A 24,032-nucleotide genomic window follows, 5' to 3' on the forward strand; every position below is an offset into this window, starting at 1 on the left:
TTCAGTTAGAATATACAGTAATAAAATGGTCCATACCTTTTACTATACAGTTTCTATTGATTTCCTTGAAATTCCTGTCACAAGTACACTTGTAGGATCCTTTAGTGTTTGTACAATAGTGAGCACACGTGTCAAACTCAAGACACTCATTGATTTCTGAGGAGAAAAGGAAAAACATGTTCATTCAGTTACTGTACTGCACATGGAAACAGTTAAGCTGCCATAACTCGCAAATCAGAAATGTCAGTTAATGTTGATATTGCCCTAACCTATAGGATTTGAGGATACCTATTGTATACTGAAATTAAAATAAAAAATACTGTAAAAAAAGTGGGATTTGCACTAGATTGGACAGTTGCAATGTCAAAATTTGATATCATAAAAATGTATGAAAACAAAAATGTGCTATTTGTTCTTAATTTAAGGGTTAAACATAAGGTTGGCAGTGTGGCTAAATTCAGGGTTAAGGTTAGGTTTAAAATCAGATGTTATGACTTTGTGGCTGTGCCACCTAGAGACTACCCTGCAGAGCTGCATACCAGAAAATGACTCATCCCAATTAATGCCAACCTTCTACAAAAACAACTATTGCTGTTAACACTGGTTCAGTTTCACATGTTGAAGCACGTTCATATACCAGCTTTACTAAGCAACTGATCTCAGTTACTTAGTCATATTCAGAGTAACAGTCAGCTGATGTGATGACAACATGCATAGGAAGTCTAGGTTTAAATGGGCCTTGGTTATCTTTCAGAAAGCAGAGTCTTAACCCATTCCCGAAAGTGGAAATTACAACTTGAGTACTTAGTTACTCTCCCCCTTAATAGAATAATCAATAACCATTGAGCACAAAAGCAATAACTAGGAGGCAAAAGCCAGGTTTAGAGTTCAATTTATAATCGCAGATATCGTTATCTCCAACTAAATTATGCAAAACTTAGCTACTCAATCCGTAATTACTTAAGCTCATTGAAACTGGATGGCTTACTACATTATCTGTAAGTGAAAGCTACTAAGATACTATAAACACCTACTTGGAGATAAATATATTAAAGGAATCGGTGTCTGCAAGGAAAAACTAGAAAGCAATGTTATGTATATTGTTCATTAACCACGGCTACATTATGTACATATTTAACCATATTAGTTAAATGTATATATTTTTTAAATGTTTTCAAGAATGCCATTTATTATTACAGTAACGTTTTTCTGTCTAATTAAACAGTGAGGGGAAAACCAGGCCGTACAGTACCTTCACACTGGGCAGTCTTCAGATTCCTCCTGAAGCCAGATTTGCACTGACATATTGCATTTGTGTTTGTCTGATTGCAAATTGCATCCTCCCCACATGGGTTTGTTTTCTTTCCACATATGTCTCCATTGGAAGCTACAGTCGAAGACAATGTAATTGCACATGAAAACACATTTCTATCCATCGAATATACTTGCAAAAAGTTGTTCCATTGATGTGTGGAAGCCAGGTGAAGATCAACTTTCTTCAAACAAACAAAAAAACTCAGCAAATTTGGGTCATGTATTGCCATAAATGTTCTGACATCATCTAACATTTGGATCTAGCAGAAGAATATAGCAGAAGAGCCCTAGACTATCTCACGGATCAAGTTCCTCCCTAGAAACATTTAATACTTCCATCTAAACAGCAGGATATTGATCTGTGTGACACACAAAACACACACACATACAGGCCTTGCAGTCCTGCTCGTCCGATCCCCCGTCCCCACAGTCATTGAAGAGGTCACACTGCAGCTGGGCTGGGATGCATCGCTGGGTACTGCAGGTGAACTCTGCCTTCCCACACCGTCTGGGTCTGCCAGACACCACCTCTGCTTTGGGACGCACACAGAAGCCAAACACACATCAGGCTGCATTGGCAACAGAGAATGCATTTGCATGAAAGGATGAGTGGTACTCTGAGATATCTTTATATGATGTGATGTGGAGTTTGTAGGGATATCAAAGGAACTTGACTAATACAACATTATTGCTGTTGTCGCACTGATAGGATTAGGAATAATGTTTTATTGGAATATACAATTTCCTTAGTTCAACATTCTTGATTATGAAAAATGCAATGTAATTTGAACTGTAGCTGGTGTAAACTCACCACATTCCTCCTCATCTGAGTTATCCCCACAGTCATCAACCTTGTTACACAGTTGGTCAGGGCGCAGACACACACGGTCATTTCTGCATCGGTGTGGGCGTGTGGGGGGACAGGAAAGTTTGGCTGGAGGGGAGAAGAATAACACAAGTATTGTAGACAGTCAAATACATTTTAGTTCATTCAACATAGTCCATTCTAATCTATTAAAAGTATTTCATTCTAGTCCATTCAACAAAGTCCATTCTAGTCCATTCAACAGTATCCACCATTTCAAACATGAATATGACCTTGCATAGAGTTATAATAAAATATCCATCAAAGATCTAAGTTGTTATTTCAACCCACCACACATCTCTGTGTCCTCGTCTGAGTTGTCTCCACAGTCGTCCTTGCCATCACACACCCACGCATGGAGCTTGCATAAGGTGTTGTTGCAAATGAACTCATCAGGACGGCAGAAGAAGATGCCTGAAATTACAAACGGAAGGTTAACAGTAGTGCTATGGGCTTTCTTTCACAAGGTTGTCTTATAGCTAGGTTTTTCCATTTCGTTCTGAACTTCTATTCAATAGCATTGTGCTATCACTATAGTGTCTGTATGAAAGAACGTTCTTGTTAGCAAAGTGACCTTTGCTTAGTCAGAATATGACAAATTCTTGGTATACCTTTCACAGTAAAACACATGGCTAGAATGGTGATTACTATGCTACTAGCCATGTGTAATGTGTGAGTTTCAACACCCCTTGTTGCTGACATGGTACTATGAAGGAAGAAAAGCGAATGTGTGTACCATATTGACAGGCATGTAATCTGTATTACAGTGTTCCAGTAAACATGCTCAACTCTACCCATAGTTGCAATCAATGTTCCCTCTAAACTGCGCGTGTGCGCACATTTCGTCCTGGACTGCCGCACAGAGAAATGCCATGCAAATACGCAAGAGATTGAACTTCACTCAGTTCGCCCCATTAGTTTGCACTATAGACCAAAACAAATCTAACTTTGCAAGATTGAGTCTGTGATTTTGTTGTAGGCAGAGCCAGAGTGCAATGGAGTATAATTTTATTAGTGGTTGTGTTCTTTCAATCATGTGTGAGTGAATGCGCTTTTCAGATGACTTCAGATCAGAGCGCAGAGCCGTTAGCGTGCACATTCTGTTGATATTCTTTGCAAGTTAGCGAGTTATTAGCCCAGTTATAGATAAGTATAGGTCAGCAATACTGCTTCCTACAAGAGCACAAAACGTGTAGACTATATTTCAAGCTATTTTTGAAAAGCCAGTCAGGTAAAAGCTTATGTTTTAATTAAAGGGGCAGTGTTGTATTTTAAGACAGGCTTGAATATGGAAATAATCCAAGAAGCAGAGGGGTAGCCTACATTGTCTAATTCTCTGTATGGTAAAAAATAAATCAAATCAAATGTCATTTTATTTGTCACATACATATGGTTAGCAGATGTTGATGCGAGTGTAGCGAAATGCTTGTGCTTCTAGTTCCAACAGTGCAGTAATATCTAACAAGTAGTCTAACAATTCCCCAACATATACCTAATACACACAAATCTAAAGAGGTGAATGAGAATATGTACATATAAATATATGGATGAGCGATGGCCGAGCGGCATAGGCAAGGTGCAATAGATGGTATAAAATACAGTATATACATGTGATATGAGTAATGTAAGATATGTAAACATAAAAGTGGCATTATTTAGAGTGCAGTGTATAAAGTGACTACTGATCCATTTATTAAAGTGGCCAGTGATTGGGTCTCAATGTAGGCAGCAACCTCTCTGAGTTAGTGATTGCTGTTTAACAGTCTGATGGCCTTGCGATAGAAGCTGTTTTTCAGTCTCTCGGTCCCAGCTTTGATGCACCTGTACTGACCTCGCCTTCTGGATGGTAGCAGTGTGAACAGGCAGTGGCTCGGGTGGTTGATGTCCTTGATGATCTTTTTGGACTTCCTGTGACATTGGGTGCTGTAGGTGTCATAGAGGGCAGGTAGTCTGCCCCCGGTGATGCTTGGGCAGACCGCACCACCCTCTGGAGAGCCTTGCGGTCGAGGGTGGTGTAGTTGCCTTACCAGGCTGTGATACAGCACGATAGGATGATCTCGATTGTGCATCTGTAAACGTTTGTCAGGGTTTTAGGTGACAAGCCAAATTTCTTCAACCTCCTGAGGTTGAAGAGGTGCTGTTGCGCCTTCTTCACCACACTGTCTGTGTGAGTGGACCATTTCAGTTTGTCTGTGATGTGTACACGGGGGAACTTAAAACTTTCCACCTTCTCCACTGCTGTCCCCTCGATGTGGATAGGGGGGGGTGCTCCCTCTACGGTTTCCTGAAGTCCACAATCATCTCCTTTGTTTTGTTGAGTGAGCGGTTGTTTTCCTGACACCACACTCCAGGTGCCCTCACCTCCTCCCTGTAGGTTGTCTCGTTGTCGTTGGTAATCAAGCCCACTACTGTGTGTCATCTGAAAACTTGATGATTGAGTTGGAGGTGTGCATGGCCATGCAGTCGTGGGTGAACAGGGAGTACAGGAGGGGGCTGAGCACGCACCATTGTGGGGCCCCAGTGTTGAGAGTTAGCGAAGTGGAGATGTTATTTTCTACCTTCACCACCTGGGGACGGTCCGTCAGAAAGTCCAGGACCCAATTGCACAGGGCGGGGTTGTGACCCAGGGCCTCATGCTTGATGATGAGCTTGGAGGGTACTATGGTGTTGAATGCTGAGCTGTAGTCAATGAACAGCATTCTTACATAGGTATTTATTTTTTCCAGATGGGATAGGGCAGTGTGCAGTGTGATGGCGACTGCGTCATCTGTGGACCTGTTGGGGCGGTATGCAAACTGAAGTGGGTCTAGGGTGGCCGGTAAGGTGGAGGTGATATGATCCTTGACTAGTCTCTCAAAGCACTTCATGATGACAGAAGTGAGTGCTACGGGGCGGCAGTCAATTAGTTCAGTTATATTTGTCTTCTTGGGTACAGGAACAATGGTAGCCATCTTGAAGCACGTGGTGACAATAGACTGAGATAGGGGACGATTGAATATGTCCATAAACACACCAGCCAGCTTGTCTGAGCATGCTTTGAGGACGCGTCTAGGTATGCCGTCTGTGCCCGCAGCCTTGTCAGGGTTAACACGTTTAATGTTTTACTCACTTCAGCCACGGTGATGGACGGATGGGGGGGCGCAGTCCTTGTTAGCGGGCCGTGACGGTGGCACTGTATTATCCACAAAGCAGGCAAAGAAGGTGTTTAGTTTGTCTGGAAGCGTGACGTCGGTGTCCGTGACGTGGCTGGATTTCTTTTTGTAGTCCGTGATTTCCTGTAGACCCTGCCATATACGTCTCGTGTCTGAGCCGTTGAGTTGTGACTCCACCTTGTCCCTGTTCTGGCATTTCACTTGTTTGATTGCCTTGCGGAAGGAATAGCTACACTGTTTATATTCAGACATATTCCCAGACCTCTTTCCATGGTTAAATGCGGTGGTTCGCGCTTTCAGTTTTGCACAAATGCCGCCCTCCATCCACGGTTTCTGGTTAGGGTAGGATTTAATAGTCACAGTGGGTACAACATCTCCGATGCACTTCTTAATAAACGCACTCACTGAGTCAACGTATAGGTCTATGTTGTTCTCTGAGGCTGATCAGAACATATTCCAGTCCACTTGATCAAAACAATCTTGAAGCGTGGCTTCCGATTGGTCGGACCAGCATTTAATGGTTCTCGTCACTGTTACATCCTGCTTGAGTTTCTGCCTATAAGACGGAAGGAGCAAGATGGCATCGTGGTCGGATTTGCCGAAGGGAGGGCTTTGTATGCATCGCAGAAGTTAGAGTAGCAGTGGTCGAGGGTATTGCCCATGCACGTAGTGCAAGCAATATGCTGGAAGAATTTAGGTTGATTTAAATTTGCTTTGTTAATATCCCCACTACAATAAATGCAGCCTCAGGATGTATGGTTTCCAGTTTGCATACAGTCCTGTGAAGTTCCTTGATGGCTGTCTTGGTGTCTGCTTGAGGGGGAATGTACACAGCTGTGACTATAACTGACGACAATTCTCTTGGTAGATAAAATGGCCGGCACTTGATTGTAAGGAATTATAGAGTGAGCAGAAGGACTTAAGTTCCTGTATGTTGTTATGATTACACCATGCGTCGTTAATCATAAAGTATACACCACCGTCCTTCCTTTTCCCAGAGAGGTGTTTATCTCTGTCAGTGCGATGCATGGAGAAGCTCAGTGGCTGAACCGATTCCGACAACATATCGCGAGAGAGCCATGTTTCCATGAAACAGAGAATGTTACATTCTCTGGAAGGCAACCCTTGCTCGAATTTCGTCTACCTTGTTGTCAAGAGACTGGACATTGGCTAGTAGTATACTATATGTAAGAAATAATACATAAACAAAATACTGCATAGTTTCCTAAGAACTCGAAGTGAGGCAACCATCTGTAATTCATTTTATTTTGTAAAGTGGTTTCTTGCATCATACAACACAATACAATGTAATTTACAGTCACCTATTTGGCCCATGGTGTTACAGACCAAGTAAAAAAATCCTTCATTAATGTCAAGCCCTTCATAATATAAATATATAATGCAATGTACGCCTGCATTGAACACCACATATAGGCTACTGTAGGCTATATCATAGAAATCAAAAGCTATTTCCATGTGAAAATGTTATGGGTTTTGCTCCATTGGTTTTGTTGGTAGACCTACGTTATGCTCAAATAGCCTATTGGCTACTGTCTAAAACTCTAAGGGTACAGCCTCAGCGATTATATGTAACACTCGCCGAAAGTTGCACAAAATTCTCAGAGTGTTCAAGTTTCCGCTCACTAGACAAAAATTTGCTCAGTGCCCCACATTTCTTTAGCGAATATTGGTTGCAATTGAATATTTGTTCAATTTTCTTTTACAGGTAACATGTCCTATTATAACACACACTGGCTGTATACGTTTCAGCTTGTGCCTTCCTCACTGTGTGTGTGTGTGTGTGTGTGTGTGTGTGTGTGTGTAACACCTGAAAGGCATGTTTCTACTGTAGTAGGACATGTTGCCTGTAAATTTAAATAAAATGAAAACAGACCTGTATGGAAAAACAACTACTTCCTAAGAGGAGACAGTTTCCACCCCATCTCTCAAAGTTTCAACTGCAACTGAATCAAATTAGCTCTGACTAGTCCCGTTGTCATTTCTAATACCTGTCTAACTCTGTCTGCAGTTACAGTTTTGTAGTACATTGATATGTGAAGTGAGTTTGCCAGCCCCTGTCGTACCTTGACTGCAGTTCTCCTCATCACTATGGTCCACACAGTCAAACACGTCGTCACAGCACCATCTCCGTGGGATACAGTGGGCGTGGTTCAGACACAAGTACTCATCTTCCTTGCACTCCTTCACGCAGCCCGCCTGTTGACATGGCAACACAAAACACGTAAGCAGCGTTATACACTATTAAATGTCCAACACAGTCAAGCCATTCTCAGTGAAAAAAGTTTGATACAAGTGTCTTCAATCACATCCTTTTGTATACTGTTAGGAATTCACCTTACACAGGGCACCAAATTATGTAGGGCTGATCCTTACAAATAGGACAATCCCTACAAATGCTTCATACCGTGTGGGAAGATCAGCTACAGCACTGGAAAAAAATCATTGTTTTTTCTTATCTCTTCTTATCTCTGCCGTTTTACGTAAATAAGCTAAAGAAAGCTACAGTAAGTGAGTTATAGATTGATTGATATTGGACGAGGTTAAAGTACCAAGCAGAGCTACACCCACCTCATCTGATCCGTCCAGACAGTTGTGCTGTCCATCACATCTCAGACTGGCCGAGACACAGCCTCCACTGGCACACACATACTCATTTAGGGAGCAAGAGGGGAGCACTGGAAACACCCAGATCAGAGAGAGCTTTATTGAGCGCACACACTCCACAACATAATAATATAAAACCCATCATTCACAGCATGAGTGGGGCCGGTTTGTATGTGGTCTGCACACTGTTATGAACTCGTGAAAAATTAAACGCTACAACCCATTGTTTCTGTCCAAACCAGCAGTGCTGGACTTTGAACAGATCTTAGGTCTAAATATGATGTCTTCCCTCAGGCTAGAGCATGCTGTGTGCTGCCTACTGCTGTGCTAAAACCCACTCACGCAATCATCACCATTGGGGCTTTCGGATGAGGTTATGAGCCATGTTGCAATTACCACCAAGTGGGTTAACCCCATTGGCACAATGTGTAAGGGTGTATTCAGACCCCTTGACTTTTTTCATTTTTTTTTTTAGTTTACAGCCTTATTCTAAAATTGCTTAAATTGTTGATGTTTTATTCTCATCAATCTACACACAATACCCCATAATGACAAAGCAAAAACATTTTTTTTAAAGGTTTTGCTAATTAAAAAAAACGGAAATATCACATTTACATTTAAGTATTCAGACCCTTTACTCAGTACTTTGTTTAAGCACCTTTGGCAGCGATTACAGCCTCGAGTCTTCTTGGGTATGACGCTACAAGTTTGTTCCACCTGTATTTGGGGAGTTTCTCCTATTCTTCTCTGCAGATACTCTCAAGCTATGTCAGGTTGGATGGGGAGTGAGATGTTCGATCGGGTTCAAGTCCAGGCTCTGGCTGGGCCACTCAAGGACATTCAGAGACTTGTCCCGAAGCCACTCTTGCGTTGTCTTGGCTGTGTGCTTAGGGGTCATTGTCCTGTTGGAAGGTGATCCTTCTCCCCAGTCTGAGCGCTCTGAAGCAGGTTTTCATCAAGGACCTCTCTGTTCTTTGCTCCATTCATCTTTGCCTTGATCCTGACTAGTCTCCCAGCCCCTGCTGCTGAAAAACATCCCCAAAGCATGATGCTGCCACTACAATGCTTCACCATAGTGATGATGCCAGGTTTCCTCCAGACATGACACTTGGCATTCAGGCCAAAGAGTTCAATTTTTGTTTCATCAGAGCAGAGAATCTTGTTTCTCATGGCCTGAGAGTCTCTAGGTGCCTTTTGGCATACTCCAAGCGGGCTGTCATGTGCCTTTTACTGAGGAGTAGCTTCTGTCTGGCCACTTAACAATAAAGGCCTGATTAGTGGAGTGCTGCAGAAATGGTTGTCCTTCTGGAAGTTTCTCCCATCTCCACAGAGGAACTCTAGAGCTCTGTCAAAGTGACCATCGGGTTCTTGGTCACCTCTATGACCAAGGCCCTTCGCGCCCTGTTGCTCAGTTTGGCCGGGCAGCCAGCTCTAGGAAGAGTCTTGGTGGTTCCAAACTTCTTCCATTTAAGAATGATGGAAGCCACTGTGTTCTTGGGGACCTTCAATGCTGCAGACATTTTTTAGTACCCTTCCCCAGATCTGTGCCTCGACACAATCCTGTCTCGCAGCACTATGGACAATTCCTTCGACCTCATGGCTTGGTTTTTCTCTGACATGCACTGTCAACTATGGGACCTTATATAGACAGGTGTGTGCCTTTCCAAATCATGTCCAATCAATTGAATTTACCACAGGTGGACTCCAATCAAGTTGTAGAAATATCTCAAGGATGATCAGTGGAAACAGGATGCACCTGAGCTAAATTTCGAGTCTCATAGCAAATAAGGTATTTCTGTTTTTTATTTTTAATATTTTAGCAAAAACATGTTTTCGCTTCGTCATTATGGGGTATTGTGTGTAGATTGCTGAGGCCATTTTTAGATTTAATCAATTTTAGAATAAGGCTGTAACGTAACAAAATGTGGAAAAAGTCAAGGGGTCTGAATACTTTCCGAAGGCGCTGTATTGCTTACAATATGTCTGCTTTAGAGGGACAAGCAAAAGCCATGAAAACATTTGTTTAGTAGGTAAAAGTGTTTAAAACATGTTGGCTCACCATTCTTTTTTTTAAAGAAGATGGAGAACCAGCTAAAGAATGATCAATAGCAGAGTTTTGGCACAGGTACACCCAAATAGTCCTACTCCTATTGGTGCGACGCGTATGATGTTTGTCTTTCATGACAGCGACCCAGCTTCTTTCCCTGCCCTGCTATTCGCTAAAATACCAAAAAGTAAAAATCTCTTGGCGAGGTTGCTAGGTGTTTTTAGCAAACTCTAAACTTTTATTCGATAAAAAAAAATAAAAAAATGGGGGTGGGGGCTCGCTTTTAACAACTACTTAAATTTTACATTAAAATGTTTTTTTTGGGGGGGGGGGGGGGGGGGGGGGGGAGTAACCTTTTTACCTTGTTTTCCTCGTATACCGTACCTGTCCCCTGGCAGTTCCTCTCGTCCTCTCCTGTCTTGCAATCCTCTTGGCCATCACAGAGCCACTTGAGGGAGATGCAGAGGTTATTGAGACACTGGAACTGGTCCTCAGCACACCGAGCCTCACAGTCCTTCTGTAGAGAGATATAAAGGACAAGAAGCTCACATTTAGACGTTCCAATTCTTATACAGTATACAGTATGGTAATACTTTCTTTGAAAGGTACCTTCCCTAGGACTTAATAGCTCATTTATAACCCATACATAACACTTTCATTGACAATTTTAATGCTTTATATGTGCAGGATGGCAGGGTATTGCCGGGCATTGACACCCATTGAGTCTTCATTGCCTGTTTAGTCAGTTTTAGGTAAGAATAGGGTGGACAAAATAACTTGTTTTTTTTACAAGAGAAATCATGCATAGCATACTACTATTTACTACTTAGTGAACTACATTTGGGCTCCCGAGTGGCGCAGTGGTCTAAGGCACTGCATCACAGTGGTTGAGGCGTCACTACAGACACCCTGGTTCGATTCCAGGCTGTATCACAACACAGTCCCATGGTGCGGCGCACAATTGCCCCAGCGTTATCCGGGTTTGGCCGGTGTAGGCCGTCTTTGTAAATAAGAATTGGTTCTTAACTGACTTGTCTAGTTAAATAAAGGTTAACTAAAAAAATAATCTATTCAGTTTGACCCAGAATGATGTCATTGGGACCACACATAATAATGTGTTAAGAGAGGTTGCTCTTGGAGGGGATTACTCATACTGTATGCTGTAATTGCCGTGGGGGTATTTAACAGAGCAATAAATTACAAGGCATAATAAATGAGTAATTCCATGGCTCTCTCTCCTCAGCCATCACACAATGGAAACCTGAATATTTTCTATTGATTGGCTCATATTTCATGAATAGCTCACGCTTAAAAAAAAAAAAATCACATTCCACAAAACAGGTCCATAATTCCCATGCATGCCTAGTTCATTTTGTATTTTTGTTTAGTAAACCAGTTTGCATAATTGTTCACACATTTGCATAACAGAACAAACATAAAATGTCTCTCTATTAGGACATTGTCATCCATAATATTATCGTCTGCGTTCCAATAAAATTCAGAATATTTTACGATTTGAATATCATAATGCCATCAAATACTATTTGCAATTCAATATGCATGCCTTTTAGGAGAAAAATAAAACATTCACATTTATGAAAGAAAAAGCAAGATAGAAACATAAGGTTAAGATTAATAAGGGTTAATTCACTCAAATAAGATTATTCAAGAGGTTGTGACTCACACAGTTAACAGGCTATGACATGCTATTTACAGGCTACATTATGGGCTGTTTTTAAATGACAACAGGGATCACTGACCTCGTCTGAATTATCAGGGCAATCATAGTCTCCATCGCAGCGGAATCGAGCGGAGATGCAGTCCCCGTTAGCACAGGCAAAGTCCTTGTGGTTACAGGTCACTGGCTCTGAGTCAAGGGAGAGGACAAGGACATCACTACACTTGAAATAGAAATGACATAGGAGTCGGGCCCTCAAACACGATATACGCTCTACCACATAACTTTAATTAGACTAGTTACACAACGACGCCATCCAAGGATGGATCTTCATCATTTTCTACAAGGCCCTAGTACTCCCTAACAAGTGATGTCCGTTATAGACTACTTAAAGACTATACACATATATATACATATATATACATATATATACACACATATACATATATACACATATATATATATATATATATATACACATATACATATATATACACACACATATATATACACATATATATATATACACATACACACAATTTTACATAAAATCATGTTATCTTCCACATGTGAAATCATGAGGTTTTGTGTAAGGGCCCTTTTACAGGAGATATATTTTAAGCATTGCTTAATCTGGGCCCAGTTTTTCAAAAGATCATCTGGATTTTGCATACTTTTCGGATAGGATTAAAGGCATAGAAATAGAATGAATAGAATGAGAGTCCCCATTCAAGTCAATGATTCATCTGTTAATTTCTTCTATTTCTATGTGTTAAATCCCATCCGATAGACGAAATCTAGATAGATAACTTTTGGAAAAACTGAGCCCTGGCAGTAAGCCTACTGTTGGCTCGTCAAAGACATTTGTTGGACATGATAGTTGGAATGCCAGTGGCTCAAGATGTAAATACATTCATAGGCAGTATACTCCTGATCCCTACTATCTGGCAACCTCCACATTCAGGTGCACTGTATGTCTAGGTCTCTGAGGACAACATTATACCATATTTAAGCACCATCAAATTCAAGTGCTGGGGTCCTCCCCTCATCCCCTGGTTATCGTGGACTGTTAACTGACTGTATGAGTGAAGGTAGTTGTGGTTATGAGCTGCAGTTAGAGAAAAGGTCCCAACAGAGCCTGCAGTCTGCAGCATATTGTGATTTGCAGCCTCTCTCGCTCTCCTGTCTGCTAGCCTAGCTAGTGCACCTACTTAATTCTTTACCATCCAACACTTGACTGGGATTTATTTGCATTTTAAGCGACATTAATAGGTAAGGGGAATAAGCCCATAATAAATAAAATGTACGACGCATACTCAGCATAAAATGCACACACACACACACACACACACACACACACACACACAGACAGAGAGAGAGAGAGCAGAGATATGGGCTAGCTGGCTTAACAAATCCCTTTCATACGTAAACAAACTTCATTCCAGTAGTTGGTTATGAATATCTAAACAAAAAAGTGAGCCTGGGAAGGAGAGGAGAGATGGCATCAAAGCTGAAGAATCTGGAGCTCTGACTTTCTTTTAGATCCAAAGTGGATTTGGAGAGGGGAACATGCTCAGAGGGCATAGCCAAGTTAGAAACAGTTAAGAACAGGGCTCCATTGAGCTGCCTACGTTACTTTGATTGTGGGATCTCTTTACAAAGTTAAACAGAGGAATGGTACAGTATACAAAGACAAAGACCAAGAGGGGAGTCAGTTAATCTTCAAACAATTCCAAAATACTAACTGAACTGCGCAAGTGCATTAGCCCTTTGATGTATATATAAGTTGCCAAATGGCTAGAAGTGAGCTAAGAGAGTAGAGAGCAGCATAGATGGGCATACTCACTGCAGTTATGCTCATCTGAGTTGTCTCCACAGTCGTTCTGGCTGTCACACCTCCAGTGGTCCGGGATACAGTTGTTATTTTCACAGCGGAATTCATGAGGTCCGCAGGTCTTTTCATCTTTTTTACATCAGGAAACAAACAAACAAACAAGCAGATGAAAATGGCTTCAAAAAGCATGAATATTAATGGTGGAGCTATTATATTTATACATGTAATCATCATTTCCTCAGGGTTTCCTCGTAGTGCAAGCCTGACACCAAGTTCAAAACCTCCTTCGTACTCGAGAGAGGCTAAGACAGCGTAGGATGAAATACCTGACTGTGCTGCCAACGGCTTAGATCTCCTAACAGAATCTATGACAAGTTTGCAATATTAAACACTTAGACGCAAATAAAGTATTTGCAACAAATGTTTCAGAAAAGAATGTACAGTACCAGTCAAAAGTTTGGACACACAAGGGTTTTTCATTATTGTACTATTTTCTACATTGTAGAATATTAGTGAAGACATCAAAACTATGAAATAACACATATGGAATCATGTGGTAACCAAAAAAGGGTTAAACAAATCTAAATATATTTTATATGTGAAATTATTCAAAGTAATAAGCTTTGCACACTCCTAACATTTTCTCAATGAGCTTCATGAGGTAGTCACCTGGAATGCATTTCAATTAACAGGTGTGCCTTGTTAAAAGTTAAAAAGTGGAATTTCTTTCCATCTTAATGCGTTTGAGCCAATCAGTTTTGTTGTGACAAGGTAGGGTTGGTATACAAAAGACAGTAACTGCACCTCAGATTGCAGCCCAAATAAATGCTTCACAGAGTTCAAGTAACAGACACATCTCAACATCAACTGTTCAGAGGAGACTGTGTGAATCACGCCTTCATGGTTGAATTGCTGCAAAGAAACCACTACTAAAGGACACCAATAAGAAGAAGACACATGCTTGGGCCAAGAAACACGAGCAATGGACATTAGGCTGGTGGAAATCTGTCCTTTGGTCTGATGAGTCCAAGTGTGAGATTTTTGGTTCCAACCGCCGTGTCTTTGTGAGACACAGAGTAGGTGAACGGATAATCTCCACATGTCTGGTACCCACCGTGACGCACGGAGGAGGACGTGTGATGGTGTGGGAGTGCTTTGCTGGTGACACTGTCTGATTTAATTAGAATTCAAAGCACACTTAACCAGCATACAGTGGGGGAAAAAAGTATTTGATCCCCTGCTGATTTTGTATATTAGCCCACTGACAAAGAAATGATCAGTCTATAATTTTAATGGTAGGTTTACTTGAACAGTGAGAGACAGAATAACAAAAATATCCAGAAAAACACATGTCAAAAATGTTATAAATTGATTTGCATTTTAATGAGGGAAATAAGTATTTGACCCTCTCTCAATCAGAAAGATTTCTGGCTCCCAGGTGTCTTTTATACAGGTAACGAGCTGAGATTAGGAGCACACTCTTAAAGGGAGTTGTCACGCCCTGGCCATAGAGAGGTTTTTATTCTCTATTTTGGTTAGGCCAGGGTGTGACTAGGGTGGGCATTCTATGTTCCTTTTTCTATGTTTTGGTATTTCTTTGTTTTGGCCGGGTATGGTTCTCAATCAGGGACAGCTGTCTATCGTCTCTGATTGGGAACCATACTTAGGTAGCCTTTTCCCACAGGGTTGGTATGGGTAGTTTTCTGTTTGGTGTGTTCACCTGACAGCTGTTGCGTTTTGTTCCTCTTAGTTTTTTTGTTTCAGTGTTCAATTATAATAAACATCATGAACACGTACCACGCTGCGCTTTGGTCTACTCCTCCTTCCACAGACGAACGTTACAGAACTACCCACCACCAACGGACCAAGCAGCGTGGTAAGAAGGACTCCTGGACATGGGAGGATATCCTGGACGGCAAGGGATCCTACACATGGGAGGAGATCCTGGCTGGAAGGGATCGCCTCCCATGGGAACAGGTGGAGGCAGCCAGGAGAGCGGAGGCAGCAGGAGAGGGGAGCGAACGTTATGTGGGAACACTGGCAAGGAAGCCCCAAAAAATGTTTTGGGGGGGGGCACACGGGGAGATGGGCGGAGTCAGGCGATAAACCTGAGCCAACTCCCCGTGCTTACCGGAAGCAGCGAGGTACTGGTCAGGCACCGTGTTATGTGGTGAAGCGCACGGTGTCTCCAGTAGGCGCTCATAGCCCGGTGTGCTATAGGCCAGCCCCCCGCAAGTGCCATGCGAGAGTGGGCATCGAGCCAGGGCGGATTGTGCCAGCTCAGCGCGTCTGGTCTCCAGTGCGCCGTTTCGGCCCAGGGTATCCTGCGCAAGCTCTGCGTACTGTGTTTCCGGGGCGCTGGGAGGGCTCAGTTCGTCCTGTGCCTGCGCTCCGTCCGTGCCGGGCGAAAGTGTGCATTCAGCCTGGAAGAGTGGTGTCAAGCCTACGCACCAGATCTCCAGTGCTCCCCCACAGCCTGGTCTATCCTGTGCCTGCGCCCAGAGCCAGGCCTCCTGCATGTCTCCCCAGCCTGGTGAGTCCTGTGCCTGCTCCCAGAGCCAGGCCTCCTGCATGTCTCCCCAGCCTGGTAAATCCTGTGCCTGCGCCCAGAGCCAGGCCACCTGCAAGTCTCCTCAGCCGGGTGAGTCCTGTGCCTGCTCCCAGAGCCAGGCCTCCTGCATGTCTCCCCAGCCTGGTGAATCCTGTGCCTGTAAGGCCCAGAGCCAGGCCTCCTGCAAATCTCCCCATCCTGGTGAGTTCTGTGCCTGACTCCAGTCCGGAGCTGCCAGAGTCGCCCGCCAGTCCGGAGCTGCCAGAGTCGCCCGCCAGTCCGGAGCTGCCAGAGTCGCCCGCCAGTCCGGAGCTGCCAGAGTCACCCACCAGTCCGGAGCTGCCAGAGTCGGTGCCAAGTCTGGGGTCAGCGGCGAGGGTCCCCACTCCAGAGGCGCCACCGAAGTGGGCCGTGCCAGAGTTCGAGCGGGGTCTGCGTCCCTCACTGGAGGCGCCACCACGGAGAAAAGCCCACCCAGACCCTACCCTATCGGTTCAGGTTTTGCAGCCGGAGTCCGCACCTTTGGGGGGGGGGGGGGGGGGGGTGTCTGTCAAGCCCTGGCCATAGAGAGGTTCTTATTCTCCATTTTGGTTAGGCCAGGGTATGACTAGGATGGGCATTCTATGTTCCTTTTTCTATGTTTTGGTATTTCTTTGTTTTGGCCAGGTATGATTCTCAATCAGGGACAGCTGTCTATTGTTGTCTCTGATTGGGAACCATACTTAGGTAGCCTTTTCCCACAGGGTTGGTACAGGTAGTTATTTTCTGTTTGGTGTGTTCACCTGACAGAGCTGTTGCGTTTTGTTCCTCTTTGTTTTTTGTTTCAGTGTTCAGTTATAATAAACATCATGAACACGTACCACGCTGCGCTTTGGTCTACTCCTTCTTCCACAGCCGAACGTTACAGGAGTGCTCCTAACCGCAGCTTGTTACCTGTATAAAAGACACCTGTCCACAGAAGCAATCAATCAATCAGATTCCAAACTCTCCACCATGGCCAAGACCAAAGAGCTCTCCAAGGATGTCAGGGACAAGATGGTAGACCTACACAAGGCTGGAATGGGCTAAAAGACCATCGCCAAGCAGCTTGGTGAGAAGGTGACAACATTTGGTGCGATTATTCTCAAATGGAAGAAACACAAAAGAACTGTCAATATCCCTCTGTCTGGGGCTCCATGCAAGATCTCACCTCGTGGAGTTGCAATGATCATGAGAACGGTGAGGATTCAGCCCATTACTACACGGGAGGATCTTGTCAATGATCTCAAGGCAGCTGGGACTATAGTCACCAAGAAAACAATTGGTCGCACACTACGCCGTGAAGGACTGAAATCCTGCAGCGCCCGCAAGGTCCCCCTGCTCAAGAAAGCACATATACAAGCCCGTCTGAAGTTTGCCAATTAACATCTGAATGATTCAGAGGACAACTGGTGAAAGTGTTGTGGTCAGATGAGACCAAAATGGAGCTCTTTGGCATCAACTCAACTCGCCGTGTTTGGAGGTGGAAACATTATGCTTTGGGGGTGTTTTTCTGTAAAGGGGACAGGAAAACTTCACCGCATCAAAGGGACGATGGACGGGGCCATGTACCGTCAAATCTTGGATGAGAACCACAGCCAGCGCATTGAAAATGGGTCGTGGATGGGTATTCCAGCATGACAATGCCACAAAACACACGGCCAAGGCAATAAAGGAGTGGTTCAAGAAGAGGCACATTAAGGTCCTGGAGTGGCCTAGCCAGTCTCCAGACCTTTATCCCATAGAAAATCTGTGGAGGGAGCTGAAGGTTCGAGTTGCCAAACGTCAGCCTCAAAACCTTAATGACTTGGAGAAGATCTGCAAAGAGGAGTGGGACAAAATCCCTCCTGAGATGTGTGCAAACCTAGTGGCCAACTACAAGAAACGTTTGACCTCTGTGATTGCCAACAAGGGTTTTGCCACCAAGTACTAAGTCATGTTTTGCAGAGGGGTCAAATTCTTATTTCCCTCATTAAAATGCAAATCCTTTTATAACATTTTTGACATGCGTTTTTCTGGATTTTTTTGTTGTTATTCTGTCTCTCACTGTTCATATAAACCTACCATTAAAATTTGCCCACTTTAAGTGGGCAAAGTACAAAATCAGCAGGGGATCAAATACTTTTTTGCCCCACTGTAGCTACCACAGCATTCTGCAGCGATACACCATCCCATCTGGTTTGCGCATTGTACTGTTTTTCAACAGGACAATGACCCAAAACACACCTCCAGGCTGTGTAAAGGCTATTTGACCATCGAGAGTGATGGAATGCTGCATCAGATGACCTGGCCTCCACAATCACCCGACCTCAACCCAATTGAGATGGTTTGGGATGAGTTGGACCGCAGAGTGAAGGAAAAGCAGCCAACAAGTGCTCAGCATATGTGGGAACTGCTTCAAGATTGTTGGAAAAGCTGGTTGAGAGAATGCCAAGAGTGTGCAAAGCTGTCATTGAGGCAAAGGGAGACTACTTTGAAGAATCAAAAATATATTTTTATTTGTTTAACACTTTTTTGGTTATTTCATAGTTTTGATGTCTTCACTATTATTCAACAATGTATAAAATAGTAAATATAAAGGAAAACCCTTGAACGAGTAGGTGTTCAAAAACTTTAGACCGGTAGTGTATATTTTTGGGAATATACTTATATTTCAGTATCCTAATTATCCTCTATATTGCACTCAATTATTATTACGTTTGTGTTGGTGTATAAGACGCCCCCCTAACACTGTACCAAATGTACTCTAAAACTTTAGTAAAACTGAACAGCATTTAGGAAATGTTCATTAACATTTTACAACTTCTAAAAGAAATGAATTCTTTAGTTAGCAGCAATTATTAGCTTACAGCTTGTTTTGAACTTAATAAGAGCTACTATCTAACAAAACAACCAATACTGAGTGAAGAAAATATTGATCTTGAGCTGTTCGATATTACCAAAAAGAATGGCAACCTATCATCCACTCAAATAACCATTGGGATGAGATGAAGAGGAAAACAACATAATTACCTCTCCGCAAAGGCGGGAGAAGACTACATGCTGAACCTTGTTCTCCCCCTTCTTTAGATGTGAGCATAGCTAAAAATCATTGAACGCTTCATCCAGTGGAAGACAACGGCTTTAAAGTATAACAACACAGTTGAGGGACTTCCTACAGTGAGGGAAAAAAGTATTTGATCCTCTGCTGATTTTGTACGTTTGCCCACTGACAAAGAAATGATCAGTCTATAATTTTAATGGTAGGTTTATTTGAACAGTGAGAGACAGAATAACAACAACAAAAAATCCAGAAAAACACATATCAAAAATGTTATAAATTGATTTGCAGTTTAATGAGGGAAATAAGTATTTGACCCCTCTGCAAAACATGACTTAGTACTTGATGGCAAAACCCTTGTTGGCAATCACAGAGGTCAGACATTTTTTGTAGTTGGCCACCAGGTTAGCACAGATCGCCAGGTCGCAATTGTAAATGAGAACTTGTTCTCAACTTGCCTACCTGGTTAAATAAAGGTGAAATAAAAAATAAATAAAAACATCTCAGGAGGGATTTTGTCCCACTCCTCTTTGCAGATCTTCTCCAAGTCATTAAGGTTTCGAGGCTGATGTTTGGCAACTCGAACCTTTAGCTCCCTCCACAGATTTTCTATGGGATAAAGGTCTGGAGACTGGCTAGGCCATTCCAGGACCTTAATGTGCCTCTTCTTGAGCCACTCCTTTGTTGCCTTGGCCGTGTGTTTTGGGTCATTGTCATGCTGGAATACCCATCCACGACCCATTTTCAATGAGCTGGCTGTGGGAAGGAGGTTCTCAGCCAAGATTTGACGGTACATGGCCCCGTCCATCGTCCATTTGATGTGGTGAAGTTGTCCTGTCCCCTTTACAGAAAAACAACCCCAAAGCATAATGTTTCCACCTCCTTGTTTGACGTGGGGATGAGATTCTTGGGGTCATAGGCAGCATTCCTCCTCCTCCAAACACAGCGAGTTGAGTTGATGCCAAAGAGCCCCATTTTGGTCTCTTCTGACCACAACAGTTTCACCCAGTTGTCCTCTGAATCATTCAGGTGTTCATTGGCAAACTTCAGACGGGCATGTATATGTGCTTTCTTGAGCAGGGGAACCTTGCGGGCGCTGCAGGATTTCAGTCCTTCACGGCGTAGTGTGTTACCAATTGTTTTCTTGGTGACTATGGTCCCAGCTGCCTTGAGATCATTGACAAGATCCTCCCGTGTAGTTCTGGGCTGATTCCTCACCGTTCTCATGATCATTGCAACTCCACGAGGTGAGATCTTGCATTGAGCCGCAGGCCGAGGGAGATGGACAGTTCTTTTGTGTTTCTTCCATTTGCGAATAATCGCACCAATTGTATTCACCTTCTCACCAAGCTGCTTGGTGATGGTCGTGTAGCCCATTCCAGACTTGTGTATGTCTACAGTCTTGTCCCTGACATCCTTGGAGAGCTCTTTGGTCTTGACCATGGTGGAGAGTTTGGAATCTGATTGACTGATTGCTTCTGTGGACAGGTGTCTTTTATACAGGTAACAAGCTGAGATTAGGAGCACTCCCTTTAAGAGTGTGCTCCTAATCTCAGCTCGTAACCTGTATAAAAAGACACCTGGGAGCCAGAAATCTTTCTGATTGAGAGGGGGTCAAATACTTATTTCCCTCATTAAAATGCAAATCAATTTATAACATTTTTGACATGCGTTTTTCTGGATTTTTTGTTGTTGTTGTTATTCTGACTCTCACTGTTCAAATAAACCTACCATTAAAATTATAGACTGATAATTTCTTTGTCAGTGGGCAAACGTACAAAATCAGCAGGGGGATCAAATACTTTTTTCCCTCACCGTAGCAGTATTGTGTCTCAGAACAAAAGGCATTCAAGTTAGCGCAGATGCTCTCCAGTAGGCTACACAGTTTAAAGTAATATCCAGTGGAAGATATATTGCCCTACCAAGCAAAAAGGCAATAACTGCTCATTTGGGCGAAAATGTGTTAATGTCATTTTTGCTACATTAAATACATGCTTAGTCATGTGGACAAGTATCCTGCCTCTATTGTATTTTGTTTTGGAGAAAATGGGGGTCATGTTAGCAGTAACTGCCTAAAGTTACTGTGAAACCAAGGTAAATACAAATTTAAAAAATCTTAGTTCCACACTATGAGCAGTTACTGCCTATTTGCTTGGTAGGGCAGTATAGTTGTGGGAGGTTTGAAAGGTTCTCTACCACTGAAAATAACCTGAAAAGACTATTCTAACCTGAAAATACATTTTTGGGGGTGGGGGGGCATACACCAAACATCGCAATGTGATGTTTGGTGTTTCGGTGCACTACACACTACTGACAAGTCTGACATCCTGTGGTGATAAACTACCAGTAGGCTTTCTCTATGGCTGCTTCAACTCAATCAGTACAGAGCAGATGAGAATGTGCCCATGTGTAAAATATATTCATTTCCTAATCACAATTTCAGCCATGGCTCAATAAAACTAGAGGACTTATTTGAATTATGCTTTAAGCGCTTCCCCACTCACCACAATTAGCTTCATCTGACCCGTCTGTGCAGTCCGGGTCCTCATCACACACCCACAGCTTGGAGATGCAGTGCATGGAGGCCTTGCACTGGAACTGTTCCGGGGAACATGTACTCTCCGCTGTGGAGAGGAGTGGGTCCAGGTTTACACCAGGCCAAGGAGGGAGATAGGAAGGGAGAGAGATCGAGAAAGAGAGAGAAACAGAGAGAAAGAGAGAGGGAGGGATCAATGGAGGGGAGAGGGAGGGAGTGAGAGAGAGAGCGAGACCAAGAGAGAGGGAGCGAGTGGCATAAGGAGTGAGAGATGAGCAAACAACACTATTATTGACAGAATGTTAACAGAAGAACAGCCTTGATCACATGGATAAACAGGCCAGCTGTGTAAAATACCTATAACTTACAGAGGCAGGAACAAAGAGAAAACATGCTGCGGTAATAACATGTATTACTATACTTTACAGGTGTAATCATAATAATTATAGTTATATTATTATTATTATATTATTATTATTATTATCAGCCTCTGGCTCAGAAATAACTGATTTGCAAACAGGGTAACACAATAAACAGTTAAACCGATATACTGTATATGCAGGCTAGACAATCGAAGTCAGATACTATACCAACTGTGGTATAGTATTACTGCATACCAAAAGCAGCAGCAGTTGTCTTCTGTTCCGTTATTTACCTTCCATTATCACAGTTGCAGCTACAGATGTAGGATCTTAATTTGATGACCATGTTGCAGGATAACTTTTCTGCAATGCAGGACATTTAAAACTTGTAGTGTATTTGAGGTTTAAAATGGCTTCTGAAGTTTGTTATTTCCACTTTGACATTTCAGACTTGATTTCCCATACGAAAAATGTATCAACCCCTAAATAAATGGCCATCAATTACAATCCACATAATAATTCACATTTCCTGTTAGTGCAGGATTATTTTCCTTCTCTAGCAAACTGGCTCAAATTACGATCCCACATCTGTACCATTATCTTTTGATTGGCACAGTACTCCTGAAAATATCTTTTACATTTACACATTTAAATATACGGTCTAATTCAAGGGGAGAACGCCTCTCTCCTTAATCAAGGCTTTTATACTGACTCTCACTCCATAGTGACACTCTCTCCATCTTGAAATCACAGGCAGGCAAAACAAATGTAGCAACCCACAGATAATTGTCTGACGTATAATGCTACTGCTGATAGCTAGAGTTACCATAACAGAAGAGAAATACCTCTCACTATTCTGTTCTCTCTTTCACTTTCTAATTCAATGATAGCTAATCCTCTCACACAGGGAAAGCGCTAATCAAGCATGCCTTTGGAATACCTAATCACTATCTGACTCAATATTATTTAAGGCTGCACCTAAGGGTAGGCTGTCTGGGTTTTACTATAAATTCACCGGTAAGGACCATGTCTCAACTTGTCAGATACCACTGTTAAACCTTCAAATAATAAGTTCCATCTCACTCTTCCTTGGGGAAAAAGCTATAAAACTGAAAATAATCTTAGAGAAAAAGTCTAGCCAAAGTTAAATAGTAATCCTAAAGATTCCTTAACCTGTTAGGGCTAGGGGGCAGTATTGACACGGCCGGATAAAAAACATACCCAATTTAATCTGGTTACTACTCCTGCCCAGTAACTAGAATATGCATATAATTATTGGCTTTGGATAGAAAACACCCTAAAGTTTCTAAAACTGTTTGAATGGTGTCTGTGAGTATAACAGAACTCATATGGCAGGCAAAAACCTGAGAAGATTCTGAACAGGAAGTGGCCTGTCTGACAAGTTGTTGTTCATCTTGGCTCTTTTTATTGAAGACTGAGGATCTTTGCTGTAACGTGACACTTCCTACGGCTCCCATAGGCTCTCAGAGCCCGGGAAAAAGCTGAATGATATCGAGGCAGCCCCAGGCTGAAACACATTATCGCTTTTGGCAAGTGGCCGATCAGAGGACAATGGGCTTAGGCGCGTGAACGAGTCGACCCGTGCTTTATTTTCTTTCGTCTGTTTACCTAAATGCAGATTCCCGGTCGGAATATTATCACTTTTTTATGAGAAAAATTGCATAAAAATTAATTTTAAACAGCGGTTGACATGCTTCGAAGTACGGTAATGGAATATTTAGAATTTTTTTGTCACGAAATGCGCCATGCTCGTCACCCTTATTTACCCTTTTGGATAGTGTCTTGAACGCACGAACAAAACGCCGCTATTTGGATATAACAATGGATTATTTGGGACCAAACCAACATTTATTATTGAAGTAGAAGTCCTGGGAGTGCATTCTGACGAAGAACAGCAAAGGTAATAACATTTTTCTTATAGTAAATCTGACTTTGGTGAGTGCTAAACTTGCTGGGTGTCTAAATAGCTAGCCCTGTGATGCCGGGCTA

At 42.7% G+C, this 24,032-nt stretch overlaps 1 protein-coding gene across 1 annotated transcript in view; it reads right to left on the reverse strand.

Annotated features, from left to right (window-relative positions):
- The window catches only part of LOC106582301 (low-density lipoprotein receptor-related protein 1B), a 272,131-nt gene that overhangs the window by 39,454 nt on the left and 208,645 nt on the right, over positions 1-24,032 (reverse strand). The window contains exons 49-59 of the mRNA XM_082967167.1: positions 21,629-21,748; positions 13,528-13,644; positions 11,764-11,870; positions 10,388-10,520; positions 7,921-8,027; positions 7,416-7,548; positions 2,471-2,593; positions 2,126-2,248; positions 1,704-1,847; positions 1,253-1,387; positions 37-156 (exon numbers count right to left, since the gene is read on the reverse strand). Of these exons, the coding sequence (XP_082823293.1) occupies positions 37-156; positions 1,253-1,387; positions 1,704-1,847; positions 2,126-2,248; positions 2,471-2,593; positions 7,416-7,548; positions 7,921-8,027; positions 10,388-10,520; positions 11,764-11,870; positions 13,528-13,644; positions 21,629-21,748 (1,362 nt within the window). The remainder of the gene's footprint in view (positions 1-36; positions 157-1,252; positions 1,388-1,703; positions 1,848-2,125; positions 2,249-2,470; positions 2,594-7,415; positions 7,549-7,920; positions 8,028-10,387; positions 10,521-11,763; positions 11,871-13,527; positions 13,645-21,628; positions 21,749-24,032) is intronic.

The sequence above is a fragment of the Salmo salar genome, chromosome 21, assembly GCF_965601325.2.
Source record: "Salmo salar chromosome 21, fSalSal1, whole genome shotgun sequence".
Classification (NCBI taxonomy): Eukaryota; Metazoa; Chordata; class Actinopteri; order Salmoniformes; family Salmonidae; genus Salmo; species Salmo salar.